This window comes from Tyto alba, unplaced genomic scaffold (assembly GCF_018691265.1).
Source record: "Tyto alba isolate M040663 unplaced genomic scaffold, T.alba_DEE_v4.0 Super-Scaffold_22, whole genome shotgun sequence".
NCBI classification, from domain to species: Eukaryota; Metazoa; Chordata; class Aves; order Strigiformes; family Tytonidae; genus Tyto; species Tyto alba.
The window spans coordinates 1,946,097-1,962,560 of record NW_024881296.1 but is presented as its reverse complement, the minus strand read 5'-3'; the positions used below and the strand labels follow the sequence as shown (position 1 = coordinate 1,962,560).

The window sequence follows — 16,464 nt, the reverse complement described above, 5'->3', positions numbered from 1 at the left end:
CCCCGGGCAAGACCGAATTCGCTAATAATAAATAAATAAATAAACGATGTGGGATCTCTAGTTTCCTCAGCTGACCAGTCCTGAGGAAGACTGACCTCCCGCAGTGAGAAACCCACCCGAGGACACTGCCATGCCTGTGTGTAGGGTTATAAGAGCAGTCATGAAGCCCTGACACCCTCAAAAATGAACTGGAGTCTTAATTCCTCCAGTCTCTCGCCCTTCTACTCCTCAGCTCTAATTGCAGCTATGATTTGGGCCTGGGTTTTTTTTTGGCAGAGGGGAAAGAACCACAAGCAGCTTGTCAACATGTTACATTGCTCTAGCACTAACTGTAGTGCTGACTCTTCCCCGTGTTATCAACGTGCTTACCTGGAGGGCACCGTCCTCCACACACAAGACCCACTGCTCTTCTGCCTGCACAACTTCTCTGGTGCCGTCTCACCCCAGCAAGAGCACTCCCACCTGAGACACGTGCTTCGAAGAGCCTACAGTGTTGTCCAGCCTTGTTTTAATTTGGGAAAACTGTATACGACCTTACCTAGACTCTATTTGAAAGGTCTGTCTCAAGATCCTAGCTGGAGACGGTTGGATTGGGTAAACCAATTCTGCTTTACTGAACTGATCAGATGAGCCTGGAGCTACCACGATGCTGCCAGAAGAAGAGAAAGCTGCCTTGCAATACATCTGCATGCTTCATCTGGCTGGACCGAATCTGCATAAGGGATGGTGGGCTTTTAAAAGCAAGCCTTAGCTCAGTCCTGCAAGGTAGAAAAATGCAGCAGCCTCGTTGCTTAGGTCCTTGGGGGGGTGGGGGGGGAGTGGTTCTTTCTGTATTTGAGCCCTCCAGAAGGAGAGACCATCTCATAAGCAGATGTCCAGATGTTGTCTCCCAGGGGCAGCGATCAGCACTGCAGCAAGCTCCACAGGCACTCTCATCTTCTCTTTTGCACATTGTTACCATGCAGAAGAGTGAAAATCCACCTGCAGCCTGGACATGGGGTGGCTCCTGCCATCAGGTCTTTTGGGAGTCACTTCTGCTGTCTTCTAATGTGCTCCCAGGAATGGGTCTGGAGGGTGGCAGCTGGCCCAGGCTAAGAGCACGCTGGAGACAGCTCAAGCAGTTTAACAAGACAGACCATCACATTCCTGGGCCTGGGCGATGTTTAATTTACTAGCACAAACAGAGCAACAGGCCACTTCCAGGAAAAAAAAATATTAATATACTATTTAATTTGCAATTCCTCAGCTAGGAATTATGGGGACTGACATGCAGTTGCTCAGTGTCCCCAGGTGTGCCTTGTCCTGACTCCAGAGCTCCCAGGGCATCTCCTCAAACCAGAACCTAAATCAGCTGTGCCAGGCTGATGTGAGCATCGCTGCCAGCACAGCATCCCTGCCAGCACAGCATCCCTGGACCATTTTGGAGGCAGATGTCCTTCACCTCACATCTACCTGCAGAGACACACACCCAGCTGCCAGCTCTTCTTGGGCAAGGACCTAGAACTGGGGAGCCACCAAAACCAAAAGGGACCTCAGCCTTCGGGAGCCACGCACTGAACGCACCAGGGACAGGGCTAAGGAGCTGGCAAATCTGGGGCATAGCTGACGTAGAGTCTGCCAGAAGGAGAGATTAACTTGGAGATATCCGAGGCTCTCTCCAGCCACGGAGGAAGACTGCTCCGGCATGAAGGTTCATTCATAGCAACCCAGGACCGCACGGGGCAGGATTCCCTGCCTGATCCTCCTGCTGACAAGAGTCACGGCAGATATCTGGTTTCTTGGCTCAGCAGGGGACGGAGGGGCAATGCGCGTGAGCGCTTCCTCCAGTTTATGGGTATGCCCTTGGCAGGACTCCCACCGGGGCTGGGCAAGCTGGCTGGCTTCTGGTTTCATCCTGACCCTAACTACAGGCAGGGGAGAGAGTCAACCGCTGGGATTAGAGGCAAGAGCTGTTCTTTGCTACCGCCTGCAGACCCCCTCACTGCCCCTCTCCTGGCCCAGAAAAGCTCAAATGGAAAACCCGGGGCTAAAGGCCCACATGCCCACAGTGGATGACAACACAGTGACAGATCACCACAATATATGATGAAAAAGGAGAATGGCATTAGAAACACTTTTCTAAATGCTAACGTTAGAAGGTGTGGTAACACGATGTAAAGCCTTAAAAGAAGCTCCAGCATCCAGTTTAACCCCACACACCTGTCTGGAGCTTTGATTTCTAATTCCAGGAATAAAAAAATATACAGGTAGCTGTGGCAACATAAATAGTTGCACATCCCCCCACCCCTTTATAACATTAAACACAGGGGTAACTTACACTCTGGGAATGAGAACATCTCAAAGAAAAAAATTATACTTTGCTATTAAACCAGATACATTCAGATCTTTCATCGTGAAGCTTCTGATGATCTCTGACAAACATGTGAATAAGGTCTTTGTTTGCTTTTTGCTTTGTTTTTAATCTCTCCAATTATTTTCCGTGGTTCTCCAGAGCGCAGAACCAGGGGCCGAATGCTGCTCTCTGCTCCGAAGCAGCAATTCCCATGCCAGCTAAGGGGAGCTGCAGCTGTGAGAGCAGCGGGGCAGGACAGGTCTCCGAGGTTATTAGTATAAGCTTAGTCACACTTTGCGGTGACGTCCTGTTAACAACTGCGACTCGAACAAAAAAAAAAATATCTAAAAACAATACACACAAAAAGAAAACCCCAAACCATAAAAGCATACGCTCTGTGCTCTTCCCCTGGCATCTAGCAAATGATGCAACAACAACTCTGCTTGGAAAAGTTCCCTGAGCTGCCTGTCAGCAACATCATATGTATTTTTTGCTTTCTACGACTACTACAACTATGACATTTTCCATGTTTTATTTTGCATATGTGATCTAGAGTTCACTTACTGTTAGATGCTGGAACAGCCATGCCCTCATGATATTTGTGGCTACTTTGGGAAAGATGCCACGCTTTTTATGTCGCTTTTTGTCCTTATCTGGATCATCATCATCACCTGTGCTGGGGGAAGCTACACTGTTGTCCAAGCCGTCACCTGTAAATATAGTGAATCAAATTTTGACTTATGCTACCTTTATATACTTCAGCCGAAGCCTGGCTTTGGGTATAAACTGCATGAATATTTAAATGAGGTATAAATTCTTTAACACCATAATTACCAGGGGTTGAGGGGATGGGGGGGAAGAGACATGGGGAGAGGGAGGGTCTCAGGACTGTGTCGGCCCCATTCTGATTTATCCTGAAGGACAGTGTGGCCATTTCTGCCACTGTAACCCAAAACAAAAAGTGCTTTGAAAAAAAAAAAAAAAAATGAAAAATTGCAAGCATTCGGCTTGCAAAGTTGGGAACGGTTGCTTTTCTTCGCTCTAGGTCACTTTGCAAAAATTCATCCCAATTGGCTACTTTGGCTGAGATGGCAATTAGGAAAGTACCAATAGTGTCCCATCCCCATGATGTGTGAAGTTGGGTGCCCCGTCTCACTCCAGGATGTGAAAATCGGGGTGAATGTAGCTCTCTTGTAACATCATATATTCTCCCCAAATTCAGAAATAACCAGAGGGATTTGGGCGTCCCTTATGTCAAGTCTTTTATAGATGTTCGTCTTCCCCTGACTTTTTGGTGGGAGGGGAGTAGCTAACTGTCCTCCCCCCTTCGCAGCCCCAGCCACAAGAAATTCATAGCGGGATAAGTAGGTATCAATTTGACATACACCATAGGAATTAACACCCTGCTTTGTGCTGGTGTGCCATACCCCTAATAGGTGTCTGCTCCTGTTAAACAACAACTGATGCAGAATGAATTTCCTTAATGCAAAGAAGGTCTCAGACAGTTCTCATCACATTAGCAACATATCCATGTGAGGACATAACTGCATGGCAGCCAACCTGGGTCTGGGCTGATGGGCTAGCAGTCAAAGGAAAACAAAAGTTGCAGTGCCCCACCAGTTTGCATGCAATTTTTGTTTCAAACCGTGAACGCAGTTTATAAACAAGTCCACAGAGCAAATCAGTCTTTGCATTCTCTGCACGTGGATTGAATGGTATATGCTAGCTTCCAAGGACACTGTACTTGTAGCAGCATGGAGCTGTGATGTTATTAGGCAAGTGGTTTTTTACACCTCCCCAGGGCAAGAATGATCAAGAAAGTCATCTGAATTGGGCTGAATCAAACCTATCTCTGTTAGGAATTAAAAAAAAAAAAAAAAAAAAAAAAAAAGGATTAAAAAAAGAAAGGATGTAGACTGTCAAAATTATGATTTGTTAAACATCTTTCAGCACCAAAAAAAAAAAAAAGTTATTATTAGTGATGTATTTTTAGTACCTTACTGACTGTGGCAAATTTATAATTGTCCTTATGACTTGGCCTGTGTCTTTAATGAAATGGTAAACTTGGGTAGTTATAGAAACAAACAAGATTTTTATGAAGAAATCAGATATCCAACAAATTCTTTGAAAGCCCAGTATGTAAAAAAGGGCTTTTATACAGAGAAGCAATTCACCATATAAAATAATAATTCATAAAAGAAACATGAGCAAAGGAAACAACTCAACAGCATTTAAAATTCCACGGGCTAATCCACTTTCTGTCTGTGAGAGGCAAACAAGGAGAAGAAAAGTATTACGCATTCATTGATTAAAAATGAAAAGCTTCTAACCTAATGACACTGCCTTTCACCACCTCCCTGCAATCGTCCACCCACCCTCTCCCCCCCTCCCCGTTTTTTTAAAATACACTCTCTCCTCATTTCAAACCCCCTTCAGATTAATTTAGCAGGCATCGCCTCATGCCTGACGGGAGGAGGACTCATTGATAATTTATGGAAATATCTACTATAATCCAAGGGAGATGACTTTTTTTTCCAGCTTTGTGCATCAATAGATAATCAAGGCCTTCAACCAGCCTTAGCTTCCCATTACCTCGGGCAAGAGAATTCCTGAAAGCATGCCTCCGGGGCACCTGAATTATATCCTCCATTAGGGGAGGAAAAGCTTTCTGCATTCCACCTATAACACTCCCCAGAACCTTTCCTGTTTATTTCTGCTGTATGAAAGCAGAAGCATTAGGAACAGGATTTTTTAAGTGAAGACTTATGTAGATACAATGGAGAAACCTTTCAAGCGCGAGCCAGATCACCTCCTTCAATCCCTGGCGGTGACCTATCCCAAATAAAAGGTTTCTGTTACATCATTAGCTCAAGCCAAAAACAGCCTTGGCTTAATGCACAGTTTGTTCTTCCTACTGTTTTTAGGCAAATACTGCTACTTTACTCCCATCTGGGAGGGAAATTACACTGCTGGGCTGTAATCTAAGACAAGATTTTCATTGGAAGCAAATGCTTTCAATCCAGTGTAAATACTGGTGCATGTTCAGAAAAGCCTAAAACAATAAACCCTGGCCCCGTCCGACACAAGTTAGAGAAAGTGAAAGGCAGGGAGAGGATAAGAAAGCACCCGGCTATCCTAAGAGCAAATGCTTTGGTAGACTTTTATAAATTGTTTAACCTCTTCCACTTTTTTTTAAATGGAAAATTGATCCCGTAAAGACTGAAACCACAGAGAGAAGTCTAAATGGTCAATTGTGGATTTTAGTATTTGCAACTCGATATACTCACCTCTGTGAGGTCTCCAGAGATTCCCCCCCCCTTCTTTTTTTTTTTTTTTTTTTTTCTCCCCTCTTTTCCTCTTTTTAAAGATCACTAAACTAACTTGAAGCACCACTGACCAGCCACATGGTAGCAGCTACGAACTGCATTTGTAAAATGTCAGCGGCGACTCTGTTCCTGAAGTTGACTTCTCCTGCCGCCAAATGAAGGCGAACTGAAAAGGTGGAAATAATCATAGAAATGATGCTAGTCCATAAACAAGCTTACAGCCTCATTAGTATAGCGGGAGGCTCCGCTGGGTGATTTATGCTTGTTTTGCTGATGCCATGAGGAAATGCCATAGGGCAACTTTAGCCAGCTGCTAATGGTTTCTGACAGCTTCTTAGCAACTAGTGCAAGCAACGCCGTGGCGTTTGCTAGTGACAGAAACCGAAAATGTCATATTATCTGCCCATGTGTCATGAAGTCCGTGTGGCAATTAACTAGTAGGCCAGTGACTGAGGGGCCACAGGCTCTTTAAAATGGCCCATGGCTATTTCGGGGGGCAGGCGCATCACTTGCATTTATGCTGCCCATATGCACGATCAACATCACGTTCCCACTGCCTCGGTCACTGATGAGTTTGGTCCATGCGGATCCTTTGTCCGTGGAGAAACCCTGGCTCGCCTTCTCTTTAGGCACGGCATGACATTATCAGAGAAACTGCAAGTAATCTGTCTTGATATGATGGTTGGAAATGGCACTTTAATTGGCAATACCTGATTCTGTGGTTTTGAGCGCTGGATCCGAAGGTGCTAGCTGTTTTTCTGCTCGCTCGCAAATTAGTCTAAAAGGATTTAAGATCACTGAAGCAGACTCGTTGCCTGTCAAATTGCTGGGAGCACAGCAACTCTGCACAGCAACTAGACGCTATTTAAAAAAAAATCCTGGAGCCTGTAAGGAGCAGGAGAGTCCAGGCTCCGCGCATCCACTCCCCAGCGAACAAAACCAGGCGCTATATGTCAAACTGTCAAACCTTTCAGCGTGGCCATTTGCCCTTTCAAATAATATTTAAGAATTGTTTTTACACAATTTTTTATAGGCTGCGGTCCAGTGAAAGAGGCCAACCAACAAAGAAAGGGATTTGTACTATAATTTGTCTGCGGACGATTTCTTGCCAGACCTGGGCCAGTCCCCATGGAGCGAGGCAGGTGACCTGTGGCAGCTCCCCGGCTGTCGGGGAGCTCCGATTTCAAACGCCCTCGACTCTGGCGTCCCTATTTAAGCACACCCAGGCATTTAGGCCGCGCTATCTCGTTCCTTTCAAGAAAGGATAAAGCGGCATTTATCGTATTCAGCCCCGCTGAATGGGTCAGGCCGGCCATGCCAGCGGGGGCTCCTCTCACTGCGTCCCCCTCCCTACCGCCATCGCCTCCTACAACTTCCCTTCCCCTCCCACTCCCCCAAAAATCGGAGGCAGAAGCAGCAAAGGGCAACCAAGTTTACAGCAGCCCCTCAAGTGGGTAACGCTCCTTTGCCCTGGGTGATCTGTTATAAACCTCTGTTGGCAAAATAGGTGCTTTTGGAGAGCAGACTGACACCTGCGCTCACCGTCAGCAGCCGTGGCCAGTGCAGGAGTTTGGTGGCAATGCAAAGCCTCCTCCCTCGCTTCCACACCGAACCGAAATCACGTCATCACCCTGCAACGTCGGAAAGGCAGGCAGTGTGGCACAGCTGGGCAACTTTCAGCCACTCCAGCTCCCAAACCCACCCTCAGACCTCGACCACAGAAGCTGCCCAGATACAACATAGAGAGTCCCAATCTCAAGTCAGGGATGTTTCACAAAGGTTAGAAATTCAGACGTCCTAAAAACCTTGGCCCTTTGCTCAGCTACAAAATCCATGACTTTACATGTAGCTCTTTAACATCCTCGGATGATTTTAAGTGACTAGAAATCTCCATAGCAAATTGCCAAATATAGCTTTACTCCAAGTATTTTCACCAGATACAACAGGTTATTTCTCACTGCACGTAGCCTTATCCTAGGATCAAATCTGTCTTTGGAGTACAAATATTTTTTATATCAAAGAAAAACATACTATTCTTTAAAAGCCTGCTTCCCACACCTCTGTCATGAGAACTGAGAGAGGTTTTGGAGTCCACTGTTCAATTGGCTGGGAGGGGGCAAGAGGAGGGCACCGGCTTTGCTGAGGTCCACAGAACCACATGATGAACAGCACCTTCCAGCTTTTACAGTCCACTTCCAGATAAGCATCTAAATCCACTGCTCTAAGGAGTTCACTGAAGAAAATGTGAAATATGTACCCAGAAGCGCTTGGGAAGACCCAGACCAACTTTTAAGTGAACTGACTAAATCAGTGTCCTCTAAAATCTCCCCGTGTTGAACTTATTTTTATGTTTCCAAATCCGTCCTGTTAGAAGCAGCTTCTGCCTCCTAGAACAACTTCATGGTTCGCACTTACTTTTGCATTTAATAAGCTAGTATATTTTAAATATGCATTGTGTTTGGATGAAAACTATTGACTTCTGTACTAGACTTGCAATGTTTTTGGTGCTATGAACTGAAACACCTAACATGATGCCCCAAAGTTTGTGGGCTTTTCAGGAGTGTGATTTATTTTAAAATTCTATCATCATTTTTCTTTTTTTAAAAGCATTTAGATGAGAGTTCCTCAAATTCCTGCTTCTGCTAGCATGAGAAATCCGACATTATTGAAGGCAAATATTTAACTTTTCACTGTCCATCCATAGCTCTGTTGGTTCCTTTCTCTTTTAAGACCTCCAAGTGCCCAATTCTATTTAGTAACCCTTCCAGGTAACTGGAAAGCAGGATTCATTAGTAACTTTAAGCAGCATAATGTACTAGAGAGATTTTAAGTGCCAAATTACATTCCTTAACCCTTCTGCAGTGCTGTGTGCTAATTCAGATTAACTATTATAATTTCCATACCTTTACTTATGTTATCCCTTACAGAAACACATCTCCAGTTTGCTGGATGCCCACATATCCACCACACTGACATTTTGCAGAGCAAAACGAGGCCTATGTGTGAACTACAATTTTCCTATAAGGTACAAAATTATGAACTTTCAAAAAGCAGGATGCAACTAGTTTTTCTGTAAAACAAGAGCAAGAGAGAATCTGCCACAACTTACTGTGCACAAGACCTAAAACAAAGACCGTCATTTCAGACCACCAGCATTGAATAGGCTTGGGCAATCAAAGAAGAATACAGAGGTTTTTGGGGTTTGGCATTTTGTTTGTTTGTTTTGGGGTTTTGTTTGGGTTTTTTGTTGTTGTTGTTGTTGGTTTTTTTTTTTTTTAATTCGTTTTTGACACAACCAACTCCAACTTGGCAAAGGAATGTGGTGAGTAAAAGCCACACCCAGATGACTCCGACGTGAGCCAGTGTGGTTAATATTCATGTCCACAAGTATATGAGGACAAGTTCACCACTCAGAAATGATCATTCCTCCTTACAGCAAGGTGGGGAAGGAGGCAAGCTGAGCAGCAAAAGGGGTTGAGTGCTCAGGTATACCAGGAAAGAGCTGGATGGCACTGGCACAGTCTGGGGATGCAGGTTCAGCTGGTAATCCAAATTGTACCTATTTGTGGAGGGGGACTAGAAATTTTGACAGGAAAAGGCATATCAGTTTAGAAGACTTCCCCAAAATATAAGATTTTAAAATTTACACACACACATGCATGTATATATTGCATACGTAACATTAATCCACTGTGACTACTCCCAACCCGCCAACGCCCAAGCAAGGCACCTGAGCTGAGGATGGGGCTACCAGCAGAAAGGTACTTCAGGAAGCTTAAAGTGACTGTGCAATTCCTTTATCAGGAAAAAACCCATTTTCTATTAGTCAGATGTGATGGAGACACCCGCTCCAGGAGTTCTGGAGGTCAATGGCAATCATCTCAGCACACAGAATGGCCTACAGAACAGCCCCAAAAATTATTTAAAAAGATGATGTAGGTCTGCTTGTGAATTTGAAACATGGTGTTGATGAGGGACTGATTTTTTTTTTTCCTTATTCCTTAAGGAAAAAGCCTTCTCAAATATACTTAATAAAAAGTTAATGAGGAACAACAAGGTTGAAAATGAGCATTACAAGGAACAAATACCATGTGGTTGGGTTTGCACATATCTCTTAAGAAGATGTGGTGCATTTTTCATGTAAGGATTCAGACCATGACATAAACAGTAGGAGGCTGTCAGTCACAGATAGTATCCATATTTACAAGATACTAAAAGGAAATATCCTTTTGCAAAAATATCCTACATAAATATTCATAGATGGAGTAACCTGGACAAGTATAAATTACAACCTGACACTTGACAAATTTTCAAAGTTTTTTTCTTGAATCATTGTACTTTGTTCTTTAGAGACAGGAGCACCTTTTTCTAGTAATCCGATCCTCCTTTTTGACTTGAATTCCCTTCAGGCAAGCAAAGAGCAAATTAGCTGTCTACGCAAAGAGTAGAAACAGCATTGATGAATAGGGGGGAAAACCCCACAGATTTTACTGATTTTTATTTGTTCAGCCACTGAAATGAAGGAAACCTCTTCTCCTGCACAATACAGAAATTTTTAACGGGGTTCAGAAAACTCTTCTATTATGGGTAAGTTGTGTGGTATTTCTGGAGCTGTGCATCTATGCACCAAAATAAATATCAAAAAGAAAGTAATTCATTGTATGGGAAGCAAACAGCTCTCTGCTGTCGGCAACAGAAGTTTACTTTGAGCAGTTGGAAGCAAATACCCTACAGAAAAGTATCTGGTTAAACAGATAAACATCCTGCTTTAACCAAGAATGGTAAAAAGCTTAAACAGGTTGGATTTTTTCCCTAACCTAAAAGCCAGCATAACGACCCTACCACTTCTTGTGAAAAGCTGTTGTTCAGTCATGCTGTTCCTTTTGTTCAAATACAGGTCTTTTTTTGAAAACTATCCTCTCCAGCCTCAGCAGGACAGCTGGCTCTCCCAGCTAACGGTTCCACCAGTTGCATTCTCCACGAGAAGTCAACAGCAAATGGTTGAGACAAGGGTAAATCCACTGTTGGGTTCGGCTGGACTTGCTCCCTTGCAAAGCAGGAGCGCAAGAAGCAGCAGGAGGAGCGTAGGACTGCTCTGCCATGGGGGAAATATGCCCAGCAAATACCCCAAATGGCCATGAGGTCAGCGCCTGTAAATCTCTGTAGCTCCTTAACAACTGGTTCTATCTTTGTGTTTATCCAGCTCCTAAGACACTTGACTGCTGGACTGAGCACATGCAGCTATAAGAGGCTCAAAGCAAAGATCAGAAGCATATTACGTATAAACCAAGGGACGCATTATCTGTAGAAACAGTTTATTACATTGGAGCATTTAAATAGGCTTTCTCCCCTAAACACAGCTAAATTGCTCTGGGCCCTGCCTACATGCCTGCTCCAGATGAGATGATGCTGTAGATTTAACGTTTTACAACAGAAAATATGCGCCAGAGCCTTGACACTGTCCAAACAATTCAAAATTATCTTCTTCTACTGAAAAAAAGTTTTTGAAAATTTTAGTGTTGGACAAGACAAACCAAAATGCTTGGGATTGTTTGAACCAAACTAAAGCATTTTATTTTGGGCCAATTTAAGACCAACCAATGTTGGCTCAAGCTGCAGGGTACCCTGCAGAAAATATAGTTCAGATGCTGTTTGACCCAAATTCTCTTTTGAAGGGCTGGATCCCATATGTCACAGGAGTCATATAACCATAACGAATGGAAGAAAATTAGTCTAGCTGTGGCTCAGGCAAGTCAGGATTCATGATCTACCAAGTGCACGTGAGATATTTCCAACAGGAAGTTCCCAAGTGGTTTATGTCAAGTGAAAAAATTCTTGCTGATACGCAATATATATTTTTCTATTCCTCTCACCCATTTTAAAGTAGTATCAAAACCAATAAATTATTATTTTCCCTATCCCTAGTCCATCAGTAACATTTGACAATGAAAACCAAGACATGGTTGAAAGAAAACTAACATTAAACTTCACTTTGCATGCCATGGTAGCACCACATACTCTGTTTCCCCACATACAGTGGTCACTTTGCAACTGCAAAAGGCAGAATTAAAAGGGATGAGAATAAAATGCCCCCCACCTCACCTGCCTTTCCTCTTTTGACAGTAACAACATCTCAGCTGCCATTTCCAATGCTTCAGAAAACACCCATCATCTCAGACAACCTTATAAAAGATCCACTTACTGCAGCCGTTATTCCATCAAATCACAGCCACTGAACCCTCCTGACTGAGCAGTTAGCAAAAAGACATCTGGCTTTGAAGTTAAGACACAAATTAATTATTTCCTCATCCTTAAAACAAGAGGAAGACAATTTTGATTTGTTATGGAGGATTAATCCAAAAACCCTTCTGAGACAGTCTGATGGTTCCCTATGCAGGACCCTGTATCTCACAGGTCTGAAAATTTTGGCAGAGAAGAGTGCTGGCCATGTCCGCTTAGAAGAACCATTTCCACAAGCTGTCTCTGAGGTCCGATGGAAATTAGATACCTGTGTGGTGGCCTAAACTACTGGGCAGAGCAGGGCAGAATGACAGGGACTTACTTGAGAATCTTCCAGTACCTGGGCTCCACATGAACGGGGCAGGAGTTGGACCCAAAACATGCTCCTCTTCTCCAAGCAAATGTTAGAAATCTCTGCAGCCATGACTGAATGGACAGCATTTGGACCGCACAGTGAGTTTTCTCCCCTCACCCTGCCCTAGCACTGCCTGGGATGCTCAGAAGCCTGCCTCACTCCCCAAAGACAAAACCTTACGTTACCATGCACATAATAAGCTCAGGAAAAAACATCTTAATTACAAAATATGCAACCCTCTCTCAGACCTTTTAGGAAGGGTGTAGACAGAATTAAGAACGTTTTCCTTGTGCTGTCCCCACTGCTCCTTGCTGCCTGGTGTTCTAAATCCACCGCTCTTGTTCTTCCAGCAAAAGCTGGTCGCTCTGGAGGGCCTGTGACAATAGCGGGAGGCTGCTCCTTGGGAAGGAGGTGCAGAAGCCAAGAGGAGATAAGTAGATTTGACAGAGCCAATCTCACACAAAATATTCTTCCACTTGACTGTCCCGCTCCAACACAAAAGGCAAATCAGCTCTGCTGAGGTGGCGCTTAAAAAAAGGCCACAATGGGAAAAACAAACCTGAAGCCAGGCTTTAGAGCAAAGGCACGGTGGCGTTGGCGGGCAGGCGCGGGCCCCGCTCAGCATGGTGAGCAGGAGAGGGGTGCTTTCAGAAATCACCTCCCACCGCCTCGCCTGCCGCTCACGCGGGCAGCACCCGGTACAGCAAGGCAGGAGAAATGGAGGGCACCTGTGGGTGTCCTTCTGCGGCGACCAAAGCACAGCTGAGAGCAGTAGCCAGGCTGAACTTTGCTTGGGCTCATCTGCACAAATTACGGTTAGAAAGCCCCGGTTTGGGTAAGGTGCAGCAGCAGTTGCTGGAGAAGAGGACTGCTCGCTCTGCCCAGATTTCCCTTGCTCTACACGGCTGGGAGGGACCAAGCAATGACCACCGTGGCGCTCAGACCACTAAACTCCCCTTCTGCTACAGACACTTCCCCCCAGAAAGCGGAATCTACTTTCTCACCCCCTCTAACACCCCTTGGGCGCGGGGAGGTGGGGTGGCACCGAGGGGCAGGTCAGGTTACAGCCCCTGCACATCCAGGTGGCCGGCGTGAATCCAGCCCCCATGGCTGAGCCTGGAAACTCGGGGGGCCCGGAGAGCCCTTCGGAGAAGTAATGGTGATGGGGAGGTCTTGACCCTCCTCCTCATGGCCTGAGACTGGCCACCAGGCTCAGCACCGAAGCTGAGCTCCCTTCATGGTCCCCCCCCAGGGGCACGCAGGCAACGACAGCCCTGTCAGACACTTCAGTCTTACTAAATTAGCACGTCCCCTTTGGCTCCAGCTTAATGTATTTGTGTCACTGCTATGTCTTTGGTTTCCTATGACTTTCTATCACAGCTTCTGGTGTTTTGCTGTTTGTTTTACAGTGCAGTTATAGGTTAGGGTGTGGGGTTTTTCCAAATTAAAACAAACAACAAACACAAATGCAAATATCCAGGAACAAATGTCAGATGTCAGAGTCCAAAACATGTAATGAAGGTGAAAGCAAAGTCAAATCAATGCTGGACACTTAAAAACATCCCCTGAATATCACCTATAGGTGCACGCACATCTGATTTTTTACCTCTTTCATCTTCTATCACTACGTATTCCTAGACATCAGCTACCTAGCATTACCTTGAATAGGCAAACTGGTGGGAAGAAAGGGAAGAACTTCTGGTACACTCCAGAATTTGAGTATTATTTATCCAGTGGCATCAGAGTCCTAACTGCGAGAGGGATAAAGGATGGGAAGGAGGTTACTCAGCCATTTCCAGTTCATCTCTCTTTGACTCCATTCCTTTGCAATAAGAGTGTTTAACCAAAATCCCACAGAAATCTCAAAGCAAAGCTGAGCCATAGCAAAAAACTAACCAGTGTCTTAAAAGAAAAAATAAACAAAATGCAAGCATCCTTCAAAAAGCAAGCCAAAAAGATTTCTGGTGCTTCTTTTTCAATTCACAGCCTTTGTCATCATCTCTAATAGTGACAGTAGTAGAAACAGATATAAAGCAAAAACTGCCTGCTTTAATAATTTTGTGTACTTTAAATGACATGAATGAGTAACCAAGGAAGTTAAAGAAAACCTCATGTTCTGGCAGGCTAAAAACCACTGGCATCAGCTTCCCCATGTCAGGTATAGACCACATGGAAGAATAATCCCGCTTTTCTGATGAAGCAACCTCATCCTCGTTGAAAGGGCTGAGGACCTTGTCTGGCCCCTTCCACCTGCCAGTGAGGGAAGAGGACTGTCATCTGCCCAGCTCGCCACCCGATCTGTCTCCTCCTGAGGCAGCCTGGCAGTGCCTACAAAGTCATCAGCTTCACCTTCAGAATGGTTCTGCCAGGCACCCTATTGCTCAGATAGTACCCTCTCAGCTGAGGTTACCAAGGAATATATTTCTATCGTGTACCACAGTTTTCTTTCCCCAACTTTCAAGATATGTTTCCTAAGTAATGTGCAAGGACACACCACGCGCAAGCGGGCAGCCAACACTGCTCCTGGTGAAACACCAGCAGTGTCCCCGTGCCCTTCCTGTGCATGCAGTTGTCAACTAGAAGGGTTTTATAGGCACCGGTTGCCACACAAAGGAAAAGACTGACTTTTCTGAGCATCCTGTAAATGCCGGGAAAAGAGAAGAATAGAAAGGAAATGGAAGGAGTAACCTGGAAAGGAGAGGGGAAACACACGAGACTTCGGCTCAAAGGAGAGAGTTGACCACACTCTTAGCCTTGCCTTCATCTACAGAAGATGATTGCTTTTATTAATCTCGGAAAAAATGTGGTGTGCGAGCTAAGTCAGCCCCTAGGCAGATTTAACTTGGGTGACCTGAACTTACTCTGCAGATCACCATAGGTCTCTCTGACCTTGGCAGTGACACAAGGATCATATTTTCTCATGGATGAATTACTCTGGAATAATTCTGCCAATGTACTAGGCATAAATAGCCTTTTATTTAGATCGGGCAAATACGTTCTCTCTTTCTGCCTCTCACCTTCCCAAACAAAATCTTTTTATTAGGATAAGGAAAACCCCACCCTTCATTAAGGTCTGGGTACACATCTCAAGAGCCAGACAGAAGCTTGGCTGCTTCATGCTCATGGTAATTTATTTTCAGACATTGCCTTCAGCAAGATGTATTTTGGAGTTAACTGGTAAGATTTGTTGCTTTTGATTGGCGTGGTCAGCCTGCATATTTTCAGATGAATATGCAAATAACTTCAGATACAAAGGAGAGGGAATATATAGGTTGATAGTGGGAATATTCAGCTTTGATTGCCAAAACAGAAAACACGATCCTTGCTGTGCAACTACATGTAAGTGAAGAGCAGCTCCACTAAAACCAGCCAAGTTGCACTGAGATAAGGAAAAAAAAATAAAAGTAAAAAAAAAAAAAAAAAAAAATAACACTTTGGCCTTGCAGAAAATTGACCAATTTGGAAGGAACAGGTAAACAGTGTGTTCTTGGACAAGAGTCAGCAGAGTTTGGATGATGCAGACCTTTCCGTTCAAGAGTTGCACTGGTTTTTGCGTCTGGTCACTTGAGGTCACACCGCAGAGCTCCGGGGCTCTGCAGAAGCCCTGTATGCTTCCTCCCCATGACAGAGGTGGCTAAAGAGGCTATTAAAATCAGTTGTTATTATGATGCCACCTGATTCTTAATTGCTGAAGAAATGGAGACTGAAACCACAGAAGGGGCTTTCTGGCACTGTCTAAGGAAGTATCAGTTTTTGAGGTCAGAATAACATCCCTTAAAAATATGAATCAGAGCAGTCCTTTCATTCTGCATCTTGATAAGGGCAGGCAAAACATTAGCAGACTATTTTGATGAATATAAGGACAGATTTGTAATCTCTCTATATAGACACACATAGAGACACGCATAAAAAGGAAAGAAAATATTGCAAACCTGTATTCAAGTTATCCTGCAACAGTCAAATTCTAGTGAAGACTACTTCCAGTTTTCACCGTCACTCTGAATGTGTCTCTTCTAATAAACTCATCACACGTCGAACAGAACGGAAACACAATTTTCCAACTGTTTGTGAACTGCTTGCTTCATCCGCACACAACTTTTGTTGTATGGCTGACCACTTACAACCTGAAGGCAAGTGTCTCTGTCTTAAGACTGGGTCACCGGGGCTTCTCAGGCAGAAAATTAAGTCTCCAGTCACAGACCTGCACTCCT

At 44.5% G+C, this 16,464-nt stretch overlaps 1 protein-coding gene across 5 annotated transcripts in view; it reads right to left on the bottom strand.

The window, feature by feature from the left end:
- The window catches only part of MEIS1 (Meis homeobox 1), a 111,115-nt gene that overhangs the window by 49,322 nt on the left and 45,329 nt on the right, over positions 1–16,464 (bottom strand). For all 5 annotated transcript variants that reach the window (XM_042796055.1, XM_042796054.1, XM_042796056.1 and 2 more), the window contains exon 8: positions 2,897–3,042. In XM_042796055.1, the coding sequence (XP_042651989.1) occupies positions 2,897–3,042 (146 nt within the window). The remainder of the gene's footprint in view (positions 1–2,896; positions 3,043–16,464) is intronic.